General features: G+C 36.6%; 1 protein-coding gene across 2 annotated transcripts in view; it reads left to right on the plus strand.

Annotated features, from left to right (window-relative positions):
- wls (Wnt ligand secretion mediator) overlaps nt 1–18,026 on the plus strand; it is a 64,348-nt gene that overhangs the window by 5,570 nt on the left and 40,752 nt on the right. For both annotated transcript variants that reach the window (XM_039734549.1, XM_039734548.1), the window contains exon 2: nt 10,093–10,359. In XM_039734549.1, coding sequence (XP_039590483.1) covers nt 10,093–10,359 — 267 coding nt within the window. The remainder of the gene's footprint in view (nt 1–10,092; nt 10,360–18,026) is intronic.

Consider the following 18,026-nt stretch of genomic DNA (forward strand, 5'->3'; position numbering starts at 1 on the left):
TACTTCTGTTGGATTTACTGAGGCAGACTTTCATTGTATTTGTTCACTGGCTGGTGTGTCCTCCTTTTGCATTGAAGATAACTGGGTGGAAAGGTCAAATTGTAGCGGGGTTGTTTGAACACTGCATGAGATCAGTCGTTGGAGTGCTTTAATCACTATAGACATAAGTCTATTTCATCCATTAAATATGTGGATTTTCCTTTAAATTCATAAAAGTATTTATTTAAATTAAATCTTTCGGTAAGGATTTTAGATCTCGCATTTATTATTCGGAATAATTGACTTTTCTTTCAATAAGTGGTTTGATTGAATAAAAACTTGTAACCACCATAACCTTCTAGGTCTGGAACTGGTGGACTTCTGATCTGCATCTCTGCTTTGTGCAAAAAGGGTCAATTTCCTGAAACCATTCCTGGTGTTTCAGTAATTAGAAGTCAAGCTCTTAATGTTCTTGGTCATTTTACAAGATACTGAAAATAATCGGATACAGGTGTTAAGATACTGATGGCTTAAGATTTTTCTTTTAACAACATAATCATAAAGACGTGTTACTGCAGGCAAAGGGTTCTCAAGATATTTTGAGCTCTTTCAGCTTTTTAAAGTACTTAAGGAAGGGGAAGTGCTGTGAAATGGCTCATTCCCTTGGGTGTTGTTTTTAACGCTTTTATTTTAGAGATTCAGGATTTTTGTGTGCATGCTGACAGCTAGTTGCTAAAAGCCAGCAGTTAGTTGGATGTTTTGCTCATTCACACATTTTTCTTCAGATTATTGAAGATCTCTTCCTCCTGGGAGATTGGATCTTTAAGCCACATTTTGGCTAAGTGGGCTGTAAATAGTTCATGTGTTGCATGTTAATACTCACCTTTCATAAAGTTAGCTTTTAATTATTTGCGTTTACCATAACCATCAAGTTTAGAGTTTACAGAGAAAACATGCAGATTAAGGCAGATACTAGGTAAAAATGTTAACTGCTGCTAAGGAGATGCAGTACTTGGAGAATTGCTCAGAAAACCGACAGGTTGGCACAGATATCACTTTAATTTTTCATACTGGTAGAAATTTTTTTTTTTTTGGTCTCTCACAGCAATTAAGCTCACTCTCAATGTTTTAAAGTGAGTGTAACAATAATTCTTCTAATTGAAATGCATCTTTTTAAAACATTGCAAGTCCATATGGGTAAAATGCAACACCTTGATTTTGCTTTTGTTTGTCTTTCATCTAAAAGTGGTTGCTGAAAATTGATGACTTTTCACCACGGATGCTGAATTTGTGAAGTAGCAGCTTTTTCTGCTGCTGTGTCAATGTACAGTGCAAATGCTTTACATTTGCATATACAGTGAATTGTGTCCTAATAACATCTGATTAATGTAGCTGGAAGTGAAGAGTGCATTATGATCCCTCCCATATGGTTTACTTTGCCTTGTATGCTTGTACTGTTTTCATAACATTTTAGTAGATGTACAGATGGGTTTTTCAGGATAATGGAGTACTAACCAATTACACAATTATTAGTCTGGCTGCTAAAAACCAGTTACTAATGCAAGCTTCTTTTTCTGCTTTGATCGTTTTCCTGCCAGTCTTGAGGCTGTTGATTGTGAAGGACCAAGGAGGAGGTTTATTGAATCTCTTTTTAATTCTTATAAGCTCTTTCGGTAAACCAGCAAGTATGGAAGCTTTGTAAATCCCTAATAAAATAAAATGCTTAATTTTGCCTAGAGGTTGGTAAACCATGAATATCTGGTTGGGGGTGTTGATGTTCTGTGACCTTCCATATTGTTTGATTTGTTGCCACATTGTTTAATTACTTTATTGATTGTTAATCCATAATTGTAAATTTATTAGTTATCACATTTTCACTTGTGGCAATCAACTTTTGTTGCCTGTCCTATAGGCCTGGGTAAAAAATAATTTTTCAATTAATCATTACTTTACTTTTCATTAAAATTATTTGATATTGATTAAGGACTAGATCGATCTTGTGAATCTCAATCCTGCTTAATTACTACAATGTAGTTTTTTGCTTATCTTCATTTTTGACATCCAATCCAGTAGATAGCACACATTTGCCCGTTAAGGCTGTCTATGAAACTAGGACTTTACTATCTCACATAAAATGTCTCCACTTTAACTGAAATCGGCATCTTTATAACACTTAAATCAGATGTGTGGACAGCGGAACATTCAGAGCAACAGATTTCTATGTGACAATTGAACATTAAAAACAACCGAGCATCTGTGCCGGATGTGTTGCAGTCAAGCACACGGAATACAAGTCGCACCAGGAGCAACCTCACTGCCTATATACAGGGCTGCTGAGATGACTCTTTTGTTCCAAAAACCTTTCTAGCATTTCCAATGCACTGTTCCATTGCAGGACTGCATCACAGGTTTGTGTGTTGGCAAGTCCGATAAATGTTACTTCTCTTTAAGGACGTGGCTAGTTGTAATGTTGCTGTGGAAAAAGTTTGCAATGTGCCTAACCTGACAAGAAAAGTGGGCAATGGTTGAAATTTTCGGAGCAGGAGCAGCATGTGATACAAAAGTAAACGTGTTCAAAGCAGCCAATTTGAAGTAGCTCCATAATAGCAACGTTCTCAGTCACGATGGCCAGTTCTTATGTTCCATTCATTCAGTACCACTGTCAACAAGCATCTGCTCTAGATCCTTGTTTTAAAATGCTTGCTGAGGACTCTGAGGACACATTTTTGAAACTGCTACTTGAAGAATTATATTAAGACATGAGTCTTACTGCTGTTTTCTTTAATTTCAGCTAATTAAGATTATTTTAAATGTTAAATAGAGGAATAAATTTGGCCAACTTTTTAGTTGAAGGGTGTCTGCATGGAGATTCATAATGCAAGAATAGGTTCTTGAATAACATTTAAGAGGCAGTATTTGATTATTTTATAATAATTGCAAGATGACATAGCTGTTTTATAAATTATATGCCTTTGCATTGTATTAACACAAGAAGCCCTCCCATAATACGTGTAAATTCTGATGTGACGAAACACATTTTGCTTAAAATATGGTGAATTTTGAATAAGTGCAGTGCTGTTTTTTTCTTCTTCGAAATACTGGTGATTGCTGTTCATTACTAATCAAGTATTTCTTCTTAAATGTCATACCCTGTTTATGCATATGTTATGAAGTCACTATGTAGACACTTCAAATAAAGTGTTCCTGAAATTTGTTGCATTACTTTCTCATGCATGGAGAACATTATATTTAATTTCTAAAAGCCACAAATTCAAATATATTGGTGTGCGCTAATTCAGTCAAGATAAAACCAATATTGGATTGTGGCATTGTGAATCGGAATTGAATTGAGTCTGGACATCACTGCTGATACCCAGCTCTACTGTCCTACTACACTTGCTGAATAAACATGCCCTAGCCTAATGTTACTCGAGTATGTTTATTTCTTTTGCAAGACGCTTTGGATATAAGCGTCTGCCAAGCAAATAAATGTAAATGTCTTTGGAACTATGCCACCTTATATGGCATAATTCAAGAAGCCTACCTTGTGCTAGAGTGTCAGTGTGGTATTATGTGCAGATCCAATGGAGTGTTTAAAGTGGAGGAGGTTTGCAAAACCTGCAAACACCTTTCAAGGTAAAATCTTTTATCAAAAATCCTGAATATCTGTTCATGCAAGCTGAAATGGGAAAGCTGATTTTTCTGATGCCTTTTCATTGTTTTAAAGGTAATGCCTTTGTGTATAAGCTTGTATGTGAACTGTGTCTAATATATAAGCTTACCTCTTTCCCATAGTGATGTGTGGTTCAGTATTATTGATGGATTAATGCAGACAGAAAGATGGAACATAAAAATATTGTTTCTTGTGCCTTGTTTGCCATGCAGTATCGTGAGTGAAACAAGAACTTTGTCTCTTGAGCTAATGTAATATACGTAAATACTTGCTATTGAAGCCATTTGAGAGGAAGAACATTTAAAAAGTGCTTCAATGGATAAGAGGCATGCCTTTGCACATAACTAATTAATTCATTAGTTAAATGTTACAATCTGAATATTTATGTACAAATGAATTATACCAGGATCTACCAACATAGTCAGTTTTTAATGATATCTTGAAGTCATTGTGGGTTCAGAGACAGGTTGAGAGTGCTCCCTCCAGATTGCAAGTCAGTGTATTAAGACTCCATAGTGACCAATGTAATGTAATGTGCTACAAAACTGGTCAGTATCATTACATAAACATTTTGTCACTGGACAAAGCCTCAAAGTCAAATTTCAAAGATGTCTCCCAAGTTTAAAGCACTTATCCCTTAATGAAGTATTTGTAAGGGCCTGGAACTTCTAACTACACCCCCACTTTTGGTTATTGTTTATGGAATGTTAATTATAGATCACTACACATTTCTTTAGTACTCCTCACTTCCCTACTAAGGAGTATTATTTTGATAGCTGAGCAGAATACCCTTGAGCACAACATTCAGTCATTTTGTTGAAAAAGATTAAAACATAATTACAGGCTACTAATGAAATTTAAAGTATTTTCAGTGTTAATTGCTAATGTACTAGATGCAAATATCAAAAGGACGAACTTCAAAAAGGGAAAACTATGTTTTTGTTTTGTATTTGTATGTGGCTGTTTTAAATTCATGTAATAGTAATAACAGCAGCTCATTACTCAAAACGGTAAATGTTGGGAGGATCTGGGCTTGAACACGCAACTTCTTGATTATGAGGCAGCAGCTCTTGCCTCTACACCAGCCAAGCAGACCTGTTTAGGTTGTGTCGATTTGATATTTGGGCTTTGATTTTTACACATTGACAGCAACATGTAAATTGAATAATTTATTTTTCTTCGGTTATATTCTTGAATATAGGCACACTTATTTTGTTATACCATTTGTGAATTTGTTTATTTGATATTTGAACTTCAGACTTCATGCAGTATACACTTCACATCAACATTTATTACTATTATTACTATGACATAAAGTTTGTTTTAATTGTGTTCAGCATTTCTTGCCTCGCATTTCCTGTCATCCTACATTTACCCTGATTGTTGTAGACATGAAAACACACATGAAATATATGTATTCCAAATAATGATGTTATTTACCCTATACAGTTCCAGACCCCTCACACTCAGATAAACAGACTTGAGCTCTGAGAATTTTGTGTCTGACTTGACTTCAGCTGCCGTGGTGGGGGATAGGATAGCAGGCTGATTGACATATTTGCAAAACAGACACTGATGAAGTGGTGCAAAGAAAGTTAAGGTGGCCCAGCATTACGACTTTGTTTTTCATAGGCTTCAGGGATTCTGATGTTAAGTCATATTGTTTTGCATCCTTTTTTTTTTTTTTTGTTCCACAATTTCTGTTGCTCGCATGAGTGCTGAACCTTTAACAGCTTCATGAATCCTTTCTTTGTCCGTGTTATGTTGTTACATCATCAGTGTGAGCCTTTCCTAGTGTCCATTGTGTTAACAGTGAGAGTAGAATTATACCGGCAGAGTTTGAGCACTTGTGTTTTCTGTTTTAATATTTCAGCCTGTTAATAATAAACATTAAAAGATAAGAGTTCAGTATGGTTTCATGACCCCTTTGTGGTGGTTCACACAAAGCAGCACATCATGAGTCACAGCACAAACTTCAGACGTTAACCAGATTCAAAGCCAGAGCACAGCAGTATAGTTTGTGCCTTAAACATCAGTTGTAATGGGATAAATTGAAGTCGCATATGATTGCCTTCACTTTCTTTCCTATATCATACTGCTTGATCACCTTCATTTTTGCATTGAGATCAATTGCCTTTTTTCTGTAATTGTAAGATAAATGTAACTTAACATGGTTGAAACCGCTGCAAGTAATTCACTGAGATCAAGATGAAGAAGTCACAGCATATGGAGCTGGCATGGCAAAAACTGTCATTTGCCCTTGAGATGCGGTAACGGTTGTAAGTCGAATGAATGGTCATTAAACATACAGGTCATATGTCAACAACTACTTGTAAAATAAAAACCTTTTTAATGTGTGTTAATTTAAAAACTGAATTAACAGCTCATAAGTTTATGTATATTAGGAGTATAAATTACTTTTTTTTTTTTTTTTTAATATATAAGCTTGTGGCAATTTTAATGACTTCTACACGAGTCAGTTAGAAGCCACATTTTAATTTACTTTAAGCAAGCTGGAAATTATTTTTGAATTAGACTGCAAGAGAGATGCCCTGATTTTGTGTTTTTTAAATCTGCTACATCTTCATCATTACATCTGCAGGCAGCAGTTTACATCCCTTCTAAATGCTGTGTTCATAAACTTGGAGAATTTTTGTAAATGCATCTTGTGACATCTCAACTCTGAATTTATTGTACAGTGATCCCTCGCTATATTGCGCTTCACTCCATCGCGGATTTTAAATATAAGCATATCTAAATATATCATGGATTTTTTGCTGGTTCTCGGATTTCTGCGGACAATGTGTCTTAATTTATGGTACATGCTTCCTCAGTTTGTTTGCCCAGTTGATTTCATACAAGGGACGCTATTGGCGGATGGCTTACAAGCTACCCAATCAGAGCATGTATTACGTATTAAATAAAACTCCTCAATGAGCTACGATGTGCTTCCCACGCAGTGCTTGATTGTTTGCTTTTCTCTGTCTCTCTCACTCTCTCTGACATTCTCTGTGCCTGACGAGGGGGTGTGAGCAGAGGGGCTGTTTGCACAGAGGCCGTTTGCCTAGAAGATACGGACGCTGCTCTACAAAATGCTGCTTTGAGGTGCTTCGGCATACTTTAAAGCATGTATTGATTATTTGATTGGTTGCTTTTCTCTCTCTCTCTCTCTCTCTCTCTGACATTCTCTGCTCCTGACACGCATTCTTTGAAGAGAAAGATATGTTTGCATTCTTTTAATTGTGAGAAAGAACTGTCGTCTCTGTCTTGTCATGGAGCACAGTTTAAACTTTTGACTAAAGGGTGTTATTTCAGGTCTAGAGGGCTCTAATAATGTTAACAGTGTGGGAGAGTTTATAAGGGCTTAAAATGTATAAAAATAACCATACAAACATATGGTTTCTACTTTACGGATTTTAATCTATCGCGGGGGGGTCTGGAACTCAACCCCCGCGATCGAGGAGGGATTACTGTACAGCATTGTTGCACTAATGTACAGTAATAAAAGCTTCTTAGGATATGCTCTCCAAGTGGTAAATTGCAGGCAGAAATCTGTAGGTATTTAATACTCAAGTAGTACACTGGATTTGTTACATACCATTTGAGCAGCTGCCTTCTTCAGTCAGGTAGGGATGATCCTATACTGTGCTTTACCACAGAAGATTGAACCTTTTCCATGGTGTTTACTTGTAACAGACTGCATTTTGGTCATGTGTAATTCTGAAGGTTTTTTTATTTTTCTAGTAGATATCAGATATTTTTAAGTACATTTTGTTTATAACTTCTGGGTTAATTTTAGTAGGTAACTTTACAAAATTACCAAGGACTTGTTTAAGACTGCAAAATTACATTGATCTAATTTATTGCACGTAATTACAGTGTACATGTTGACCCCACTCCCAAAAAACATTCTTTTTTGCTGATCATAATTTCACCTATAACATTTTGATTATAGTGCATCAAAAGACAGAGTTGTTGTCACGCGTTTCAAAGAATATCTATTTTTACTTCAAATGAACAGGTATGTGCAAGCCAGAATTTGAGTGTTCAAGAGACATTCCTTCAAACCTAAGACTTATCTCCTCAATAATGCTGTACCATGAACAGCTGGTTGAAGAGGTAGTAGAAATGTTATGTTACTTTTTTGTTTGACTGCTGGAGTTATTGAGCCTTGGTGTGACATTTTGAAAAGCCATTCAAATTTTTTGAGTAATGTATTGCATCACCCTGTGACTATTGGCTGGTAATGCAGCAGTGGAAGTTAACAAGGCAAATTAGTGCTCATAAATTTTAAATGTGATGTTCTAGGAAAAAGGTGTTGGCTTGCTGTCTTTAGAATGTGACACTCACTTAAGATTCAATATGTACATCCTTAAGAACTTAAATTGACAATTTTAAATTTGTCACAGTGTCCATGACAGTGGGAGAGTTTCATTTACTGTTTCAATTCATTAAGTGTGCTTCCACTAAGCCCAGTGACATTTATAAATCTAGGGTGGGTCAACCCCGTCAACCCCCGCCAATACATACTAGGGGGTATATGTGTAATTATTAACAGTATTCCTTATTTAAATGAAGTTCATGATTATCTCTAAAATGAAATATACATACTTTTAATGCATTTCATCATGAAAGTAGTTTCAAGTATACTGTAAATCTAAGGATTCTAAATGAGCAGAGAGCTGGAATATCATAAATGTAATGTGTTCTGTGTGGCAATTGCTGCTTGCCGCTGCCGTCATTTCAGGAAGCATGTAGCAATTAACTGGGTCACTTAAGATGTTTTTGACATTTTGAAATTTCCACTTTAATAACAAAATAGACCCTAATTTTTATTCAGTGTGGCTCAAATATGCTACCATACATTCTGATGCTGTTGTGAAAGTGCAAAAAAAAAAACCAACGGAAAAAGACCACACAAAAGACTGTATGTAAGACCTGTAAAATGTATTGTCATTACGATGGGGAATATGCAATGTTAGAAAAGAAAAGCACTTTGCTTCACTACATCTAACCATTCATCAAACCTCAAAGCACACATCAATCCTGTAGGATCTGCAAAGCTGCTTGCTCTCACATGTTAATAGTAATCCAAGACTCTGACATCGCATTCCAACTTGAACACATTGTGCCCTCCCCCAGTAGTGCAACTTGCACACACATTATGTTAATTTCTGATGATGTGCTTGGAGGACATGTCAAATGAATGCTGGGAATGCGTTGTAGCCATGATGCATGTGCATATGCGTTCAGAGTGTAAAGTAGAAACCGGCCCTTAGGCTCTAACTGAAAATATTCTTGGTCATTGTAGTGACTGTCCCTAAAGTAGGTTTGTCCTTTTTTACTTTTTTGTAAAAGTGAGTGAGTGCACAGTGGCAGACCCATTTATAATCAGTCCTCATTTGTGAAATTCAGGGGTGGGAATTAGCAGGCACTTCACGATTCAAAGCAATTAAAATGCGGGGTGCTGTGATATGGTTTAAAAGTGATTCTTAAATCATTTTATGCATTTGACATATACATGAGTTTTTATTTTGTAACTACTTGTTGCCCTTAAAGCATAAGCATTATCCATCATGAAGAGTAACATTTTTAACATTCATTGGTCCCATTATGTTTTGTTTTTTTTTTTTTTGTTTTTACTAACCCAGTACAATAACAAATGGAGGTGGTAGGTAGCAAGTTGCATTGTGTGTCTGCATATTTTCTAGCATTTTAGCCCACAAGACCAAAAAGTGTGTGTCTTGTAGTAGTTTAGAGTTCACCATACCTGCAAAATCACTTAACATAATATGAAGGTGCATCTATTACTAGTGCATTTTAACATTTTTTATTTTATTTTTTTTTAAATAAATGCTTTGGGAGTCACGGATGATCCATTAAAAATGCATACAGTAAGGTGCTTGCTTAACAAAGTCTGGCCCAGTTTTTATACCTTACACTATCAAACATTTTCTATCGGCTTTATATTTGGTGTAATTCAGCTGGAATACATACACTTGTAAAAATGCATGTTTGCGTCATGCTTTGAAAGAGAGCATGCCCCTGTCTGTGTATATTACTCTTCCACTATAAAAAGGAGTTTGATTGTAGATCGCATGGCTCCGCACAGAGAACTGCTATTTCTAGCCATCTCTTATGATGTTTAATTAATCTGATCACAAGTTAATGTCTTTTTTTTCTCCTTTTAGTTTCCATTCTCTTAAGAATTTTTTTTCAGTTCACTATAACTAGATGAATAAAAATTTAAAACACTGCATCTCTAATATGAAAATAATGGAAGAGTGACTACTTGTAGCCAAAAAGGGAAATGCAACCAAAGCCATGTTACATATACTATATAAGCATTGTAGCAATTTGATGTATGTATGTATGTATCTGTATGTATGTATCTGTATATTATTATTATTTATTTATATATTTTTTTTGTTTTTTAATAGCTCCAAGTCCCACCACTGCAATTAATTATGGGACTGCCAAATGTGTGGATATCCGAAAACATCACCAGAAATGGCTTATGCCCTGGGGAGACAAACAATGTGAAAAGATTAAAGATTTCAAAGAGGCCGTAGAAAGACATTTTGAAGCCAATGACATTGTATTTGCAGCTCACATTCCAATGGAAAAAAAGGAGATGAGTTCGTGGTTCCAGTTCATGCTGCTTGTCCTCCATTTTGACATTGTCTTTAAACATGACAACCAAATTGGTAAGTAAATTTAAAGTTTATTAAAGTTTACTGGAGTTATGAGGAGAGGGAGTATTTATTTAATGGTGAAGTAGGAGTACTTGATTCAAAAGGTCTAAGGGTGGGAAACGAGCTGAGGGAATGTTTGAAATTTAAACTAAGATGGAAAAGCTTAAAGAATACCTATTTTAAAATGCAATGCCGTGAAGGAGAGCCTAGTAGGGTGATATTTCTGAAGCAAGAAATGAACAAAATCTTTTTTTCTACAGAAATGTCACATTCATGGTAACAGCAATTTTAATAAAAAAAAATGATGCAAGTGGTTTCCTTAGTACAAAACTTTAAATACAATGCATAAAACCATGAGATACTCGAATCCGTAGTGAGCAGGTGCCTCTCCATTGGGTAACCTTATACCCTTGAATGATGAACCCACTCTTTTTCCTTCCTACTGCAATTTTGAATACAGTGTAAGTGAACATTAGATCTGAGCCAATAGCAGCAACCTATATTTAAATCTATTTTTGATTAATGCAAGGTTAATGGTTGACAAATTAAAGTATCATCAATGGAGGGAAGGGTCCATAACTTGTAAAGGGAGAAAAAAGGAACCTAGGAAGGAGACAAAGATGTAGCTAGGCATAAACAAATGTTTAATGTATTATTGGTCTATTCATATTAACAAAGATAGATATAAGAAAAAAAAAATCATAGTTTAAAGAGTTTGAAAACCAGCAGAAACTCTGCAAACCTGAGACCAGCACAGTTCCTACCCTAACTCATCCAAGCATTTTAACCTTTTTTCCTACACTGCCTTTACAGTTTAGGACTAGCAGGATTAGACACCAAACCAACCCTGAAGGCAGTACTAGCCCACCTCTGTGGAAATTGTACAGATTGTACCAGATAGGATTTGAATCCTGGATTCAGCAGCTGTGAGTCGGAAACAATCACAGTGCTATTCAAATTCCTAGAACCTCTGCATGTATTTTTTTTTTTTTAAGGTACTGTCAAGACAATGCCTAATTGAACAGATGCACAGTTAGCAAGCCTGCCAAATCAGCAAATTTCATGGCTGATTACATACCTGCAAACTGTAAATTTGTGTCATTTTCTTTGTTTTAAAGGCAACCTAATGTTCATGAGTATAATCCTAAAAATGTGAAGAACTTCATGAAACAGCAGTTCTCATATTTGAATAGTACTTTTGCAATGGGGATGTAGTCTCACTTATGAGTAATTGAATAGAAGGAACTTTGGTCACAAATTATTTTTCTAATTATGTATAAGTATAAGTAAGGTGGGCTGGCTCCCTGCCCCGGGGTTTGTTTCCTGCCTTGCGCCCTGTGTTGGCTGTGATTGGCTACAGCAGACCCCCGTGACCCTGTAGTTAGGATATAGCGGGTTGGATGATGGATGGATGGATGTATAAGTACGTTGACAAATGCAATAACAAAATATAACTTAAGATAACTAGAAAATAGCACTAAAAGTGCTGTTTTTATGGTAGTTCTAAAGTAATGGATTAATGTAAAACTGACAAGTTTGATTTCACTTGAGACAAAGAAGGGAGAGATCACTAAAGTTCAAGCACCAGGGGCCTCATGCATAACGCCGTGCGTAGAATTCACACATGACGTAAGCACAAAAGCCGAAATGTGCTTACACACAAAAAATCCAGATGCATAAATCTGTGCGTTCGCCAACTTCCACGTTCTTCCGCTACATAAATCCCGGTCAGCAGGAAAATTGACGCACGTGCCTGCTGCCCCACCCCAACTCCTCCCAGAATCACGCCTCTTTGAATATGCAAATCAATATAAATTGCCCTTAAGCTCAGTTTTCTGTGAAAAGGCAATGGCAAAAGCACAAGGGAAAATAGAATTTCAGCGAATACCAAGTGGAGGCAAGGAAAACCGTACTATTTGTTGGTTTAAACAGTGGTATAAACAAGAAAAGGAAGCTGATCGAGTGACCTAGTGTGTCGGAGAAACTCAAGCTCAAGTTCACAAAGTCGCACAGTGCTGAAATAAAAAAAAAAAAGCTGTCAGATATCAAAGTCGCCGTGAAAAGGCGAGTCGTAGCACACCGTCCGAGTGTCATATGAAAGCTTATTAGGGTACAGAGGAAATAAAAAGGCACACACTGGGGGGGGGAAAAGCACGAAATGTCAACTTTAATCTCGAAATTTCCACTTTAATCACACACTTTATTTTGTCATTAAAGTAGAACATCATAAACTTCATCTTAAAATTGTTTAATTTATTAGTTTCTCAAATCCCATCGTAACTAAAGTAGAACATTAAATGCTTTGTTTTGTATTTGATCTTCTATGTGCTCTGTGTGTGAATCACTACGTGCTTCCAGGCTTTCTCTTCCTCCAACAGGTCACCGAATCTATTACATTCGTGATATTACAGCTCTCTGAATAATGAAAATACTGAGATGTATACGTGATATCATTTTCATGATAAGAGTTAAAGCATGTTATTTTACATGGGAACACGGTGGCTTAGTGATTGTTCACGTCTCAAGCAAGATGCTTGAATGCTCCATGCGCGACCTTCGATGAAATACTTTTATTGTAGCAGTACGGTCTTTTGCAAACGTAATAACCTCTAATTCCTGTCCTTACTTTTCTTTCTCCAAATACCAAATCGCCACACAATCAGCTCTGTAATAGACGTTAAGCCATCTGTAAGCTTAGAACGCCGATTCTTCAAAACTTTTAAGGAACATTGAAATATCTTCGTAGTGCATGTTTAATTATTCTTTCCATCTATCCATCCAGTGTTACGCCGGCCCCAGCACATATACAGCGTGAGGCAGGAACAATCCATGAGCGGATGCTGCGGCACCGTGTCCTCGCATGTTTAACCATTAACAATATAGATTATTTAAATGAAGTTAGTTTTATCTATATAAAAAAATAAACATATTTTGCTGCATTTCATCTTAAAAAGTATATCGTCATTATATGTAAATACACACTTTATAAAGTGGCTCAGATTGTGCAAAATTATAACTATCGCAAGTTTACAGTGAGATAATTGTACTTTATGTACAAACAGTTCTACAAGGAGCTCTTGATGTACTGACTGAGTGCGTTTTAGAGTCCTTAGGATGAAACTGTTTCTGAACCACGAAGTCCGTACCTGGAAAGGCTCTGAAGCGTCTCTCGTATGAGAGCAGTTCAATAGACCGCATGGCTGAGGCAGCGTGTGCTTGATGCTGTATACCGATTAATTCTCTTTCTGATCAGCTGTTGTACAGCTGTGATTCACACTCCTATACAGTGATATAAATACTCCGAGTGGTGCAGTGAGAGTAATATGGAAAAAGATTATCTGATGTGGCAACCCCTAATGGGAGCAGCTGAAAGAAGAAAAAGGTGCAGTGAGTAATAATGCTAAAGCAGCTATGGTATTTGGAATAGTTTGACCATTCTGTGGACCATTATATTGTTACAGATTAATTACAATCAGATGCATTAAACAAATAAACAATATGCACTTAATTTCAGTGTATTTATAAAGCCACGTCAGGGATGTGGATATAAAAAAGAGAGGAAAACCACACAGGAATAGTAGCACTGCTTTGATGCTGGGTACCGCCAGTTTGCAAAACCGAGCGCAGAACTTGCGTATGACCGGGTATGAGCTACCGTGGAAATGTGTGTGGTTTTAGGTTTAGGTATACATCACGATTTGAACATGGAAACATTCTTGCGCAACATTTTTGTGCGTACGCACCGTTTATACATGAGGCCCCAGGAGTTTGTGACATTTGAAAGTTCAATTTGACATTTTTTAAAATTTACTCATTAGTAGTTTTGCCCACATGAAAGAGATCCAGAATATTATACTTGCACTTTTTCTGTCCTGTATTACATTAATATTATAGTAAATAAACAACTAATCACACATTTTTAAAAAGGACAACTAGAGTAAAATGCCATTTACAGTGGTGTGAAAAACTATTTGCCCCCTTCCTGATTTCTTATTCTTTTGCATGTTTGTCACACAATGTTTCTGATCATCAAACACATTTAACCATTAGTCAAATATAACATAAGTAAACACAAAATGCAGTTTTTAAATGATGGTTTTTATTATTTAGGGAGAAAAAAAAATCCAAACCTACATGGCCCTGTGTGAAAAGTAATTGCCCCTGAACCTAATAACTGGTTGGGCCACCCTTAGCAGCAATAACTGCAATCAAGCGCTTATATAACTTGCAATGAGTCTTTTACAGCGCTCTGGAAGAATTTTGGCCCACTCATCTTTGCAGAATTGTTGTAATTCAGCTTTATTTGAGGGTTTTCTAGCATGAACCGCCTTTTTAAGGTCATGCCATAGCATCTCAATTGGATTCAGGTCAGGACTTTGACTAGGCCACTCCAAAGTCTTCATTTTGTTTTTCTTCAGCCATTCAGAGGTGGATTTGCTGGTGTGTTTTGGGTCATTGTCCTGTTGCAGCACCCAAGATCGCTTCAGCTTGAGTTGACGAACAGATGGCCGGACATTCTCCTTCAGGATTTTTTGGTAGACAGTAGAATTCATGGTTCCATCTATCATAGCAAGCCTTCCAGGTCCTGAAGCAGCAAAACAACCCCAGACCATCACACCACCACCACATTTTACTGTTGGTATGATGTTCTATTTCTGAAATGCTGTGTTCCTTTTACGCCAGATGTAACGGGACATTTGCCTTCCAAAAAGTTCAACTTTTGTCTCATCAGTCCACAAGGTATTTTCCCAAAAGCCTTGGCAATCATTGAGATGTTTCTTAGCAAAATTGAGACGAGCCCTAATGTTCTTTTTGCTTAACAGTGGTTTGCGTCTTGGAAATCTGCCATGCAGGCCGCTTTTGCCCAGTCTCTTTCTTATGGTGGAGTCGTGAACACTGACCTTAATTGAGGCAAGTGAGGCCTGCAGTTCTTTAGACGTTGTCCTGGGGTCTTTTGTGACCTCTCGGATGAGTCGCCTCTGCGCCTTGGGGTAATTTTGGTCGGCCGCCACTCCTGGGAAGGTTCACCACTGTTCCATGTTTTTGCCATTTGTGGATAATGGCTCTCACTGTGGTTCGCTGGAGTCCCACAGCTTTAGAAATGGCTTTATAACCTATACCAGACTAGTAGATCTCAATTACTTCTGTTCTCATTTGTTCCTGAATTTCTTTGGATCTTGGCATGTCTAGCTTTTGAGGTGCTTTTGGTCTACTTCTGTGTCAGGCAGCTCCTATTTAAGTGATTTCTTGATTGAAACCGGTGTGGCAGTAATCCGGCCTGGGGGTGGCTACGGAAATTGAATTCAGGTGTGATATACCACAGTTAGGTTATTTTTTTAAGAAGGGGGCAATTACTTTTTCACACAGGGCCATGTAGGTTTGGATTTTGTTTTCTCCCTAAATAATAAAAACCATCATTTTAAAAGCTGCATTTTTGTTTACTTTGTGTTATATTTGACTAATGGTTAAATGTGTTTGATGATCAGAAACATTGTGTGACAAACATGCAAAAGAATAAGAAATCGGGAAGGGGGCAAATAGTTTTTCACACCACTGTATTGTCTTGTCCTCTATATTGTAATATATCCTCAAAAAGCTTTTTGGAAATATTTTCAATGATTGCAGATCCCGTAAAAGGAGCAGGGTCTAACATAGCTATCGATGAACCTTGGAACCCTTTAGAGGTAGAGATGTGAGAGAGAAAGTAGTGCATTGTAAATAAGGCAAGAACTAAGCTTGACATTTTACCTTGCACTGCTGAAACATCTGCATTTAATGTTGTAACCAAAATTTCAAGTAGCTTATTACTAGAATGATCCATTTTTACCCTAAATAGTGGTTTCATGCCAAAAGTCTAGGGTCACCTCAAAATGTATTTAACCCCCACATCTTTCTGAAAAAAATATACCTAACAGTATTCTTAGTATTCCTTTTATCATGTCATTTGGCATATTGCCACATTGCCACATATATCTTTAAGGTTCCTTTTTAGTTAGGTTACTACTTCTTCAATGTGGCATTTGTGTGGTTTTCCTCCCTACATAAGTAGGTGAGAGGTTTAAATGAACCTGTTTGCTGGCCAGAGAGGACATACTGATTTGCCCTTGACAGAATTTTAGCATGAGAAGATAAGCCTAGAATAGACTGGAAGGCATGTGACATGTCAGATCAAAAATCTTAATATTTTTCTTTATACACACTATACTATATGGTGTGTTGTGTTGGGTTTTTTTTTTTTTTTTTTAAATACATTTTTTCTTAATTGCTGATTTGGTCTCTTATTAAGTTAGTATACCTGAAATGACATTTCAAGGATAGGTGCTTGGAAGCTGTCCAGGATTTGCTTTCATAGAAGGATTAGTTGATAACTTGGCCCCTGTAATGAAGGGGCATTGTTGTACCAGGCTGCCTGGGAAAATGTCAGTAAGGAAGAAGATTTTCACCGCCACACTGACAAATAAATGCACGCACACACACCCCCACCAGGGAGGCTTTACAAGATTAGACTATATGCATGTCTAAAGGGTTATAGTTTAGGGTTAATGTACAATATATGGTTTACCTTTAATGTATGCTGGGAAGAATTTTTGGTGGGTTACCAGCAAAGGCCTGCATGTTTTAATTAAGTCATTTAAATAGTGTTATGTGGTATCAAATGTAGGAATAGTACCAGAAGTTCAGAAGAGTTTTACCTCATTAACAATATGACCAGTTATCTCTCTTTGCATTGGCCTTTTCTCCCCAGATTATATAATTTAAGGCCAATTGCACACATATGCATATGCAGTAAGGGGGTTACCATGTTTATATTGACATATTTTCCAGTGTGCAGAGTTTTATGCATTTTCATTAAGTGTTTAGCATATAACCCCATTTAGAAACTGAAGAAAGAACTTCAGAGTTTACAAGCAAACCTATTGCTCCGAGGCTAGTAATGATTGGGAAGTGTTGTACGTAGTGTGCACATTGGTTGCTGTAGAGTGGCAAGTTGCAGGATGCCATTTACCTGTTTCCATGAATGCCACATTTATTTATCACTAGCAGAATACCCGCGCTTGGCAGCGGAGAAGTAGTGTGTTAAAGAAGGAAAGAGAAAGAAAAGCAAACATTTTGAAAATAACGTAACATGATTGTCAATGTAATTGTTTTGTCACTGAGTGTCGCTGTTTATATATATATATATATATATATATATATATATATATATATATATATATATATATATATATATATATATATATATATATATATAGTAAAATACCGCGCAGCATGTCATGTGTTAAAGAAGTTATGAAAAAGAAAAGGAAACATTTTAAATATCTATCTATCTATACTTTTTTTTAATCAGAGTATAGCATAAAGTCAGTGAAACTTATGGGATATTAATCTGGTCAGTTAAGTAGAGCAGAGGGGGTTGTTAATCAGTTTCAGCTGCTGTGGTGTTAATGAAATTAACAACAGATGCACTAGAGGGGCAACAATGAGATGACCCCAAAACAGGAATGGTTTAACAGGTGGAGGCCACTGACATTTTTCCCTCCATCTTTTCTGACTGTTTCTTCACTAGTTTTGCATTTGGCTACAGTCAGTGTCACTACTGGTAGCATGAGGCGATACCTGGACCCTACAGAGGTTGCACAGGTAGTCCAACTTCTCCAGGATGGCACATCAATACGTGT

Source organism: Polypterus senegalus, chromosome 14 (genome assembly GCF_016835505.1).
Source record: "Polypterus senegalus isolate Bchr_013 chromosome 14, ASM1683550v1, whole genome shotgun sequence".
Taxonomy (NCBI): Eukaryota; Metazoa; Chordata; class Cladistia; order Polypteriformes; family Polypteridae; genus Polypterus; species Polypterus senegalus.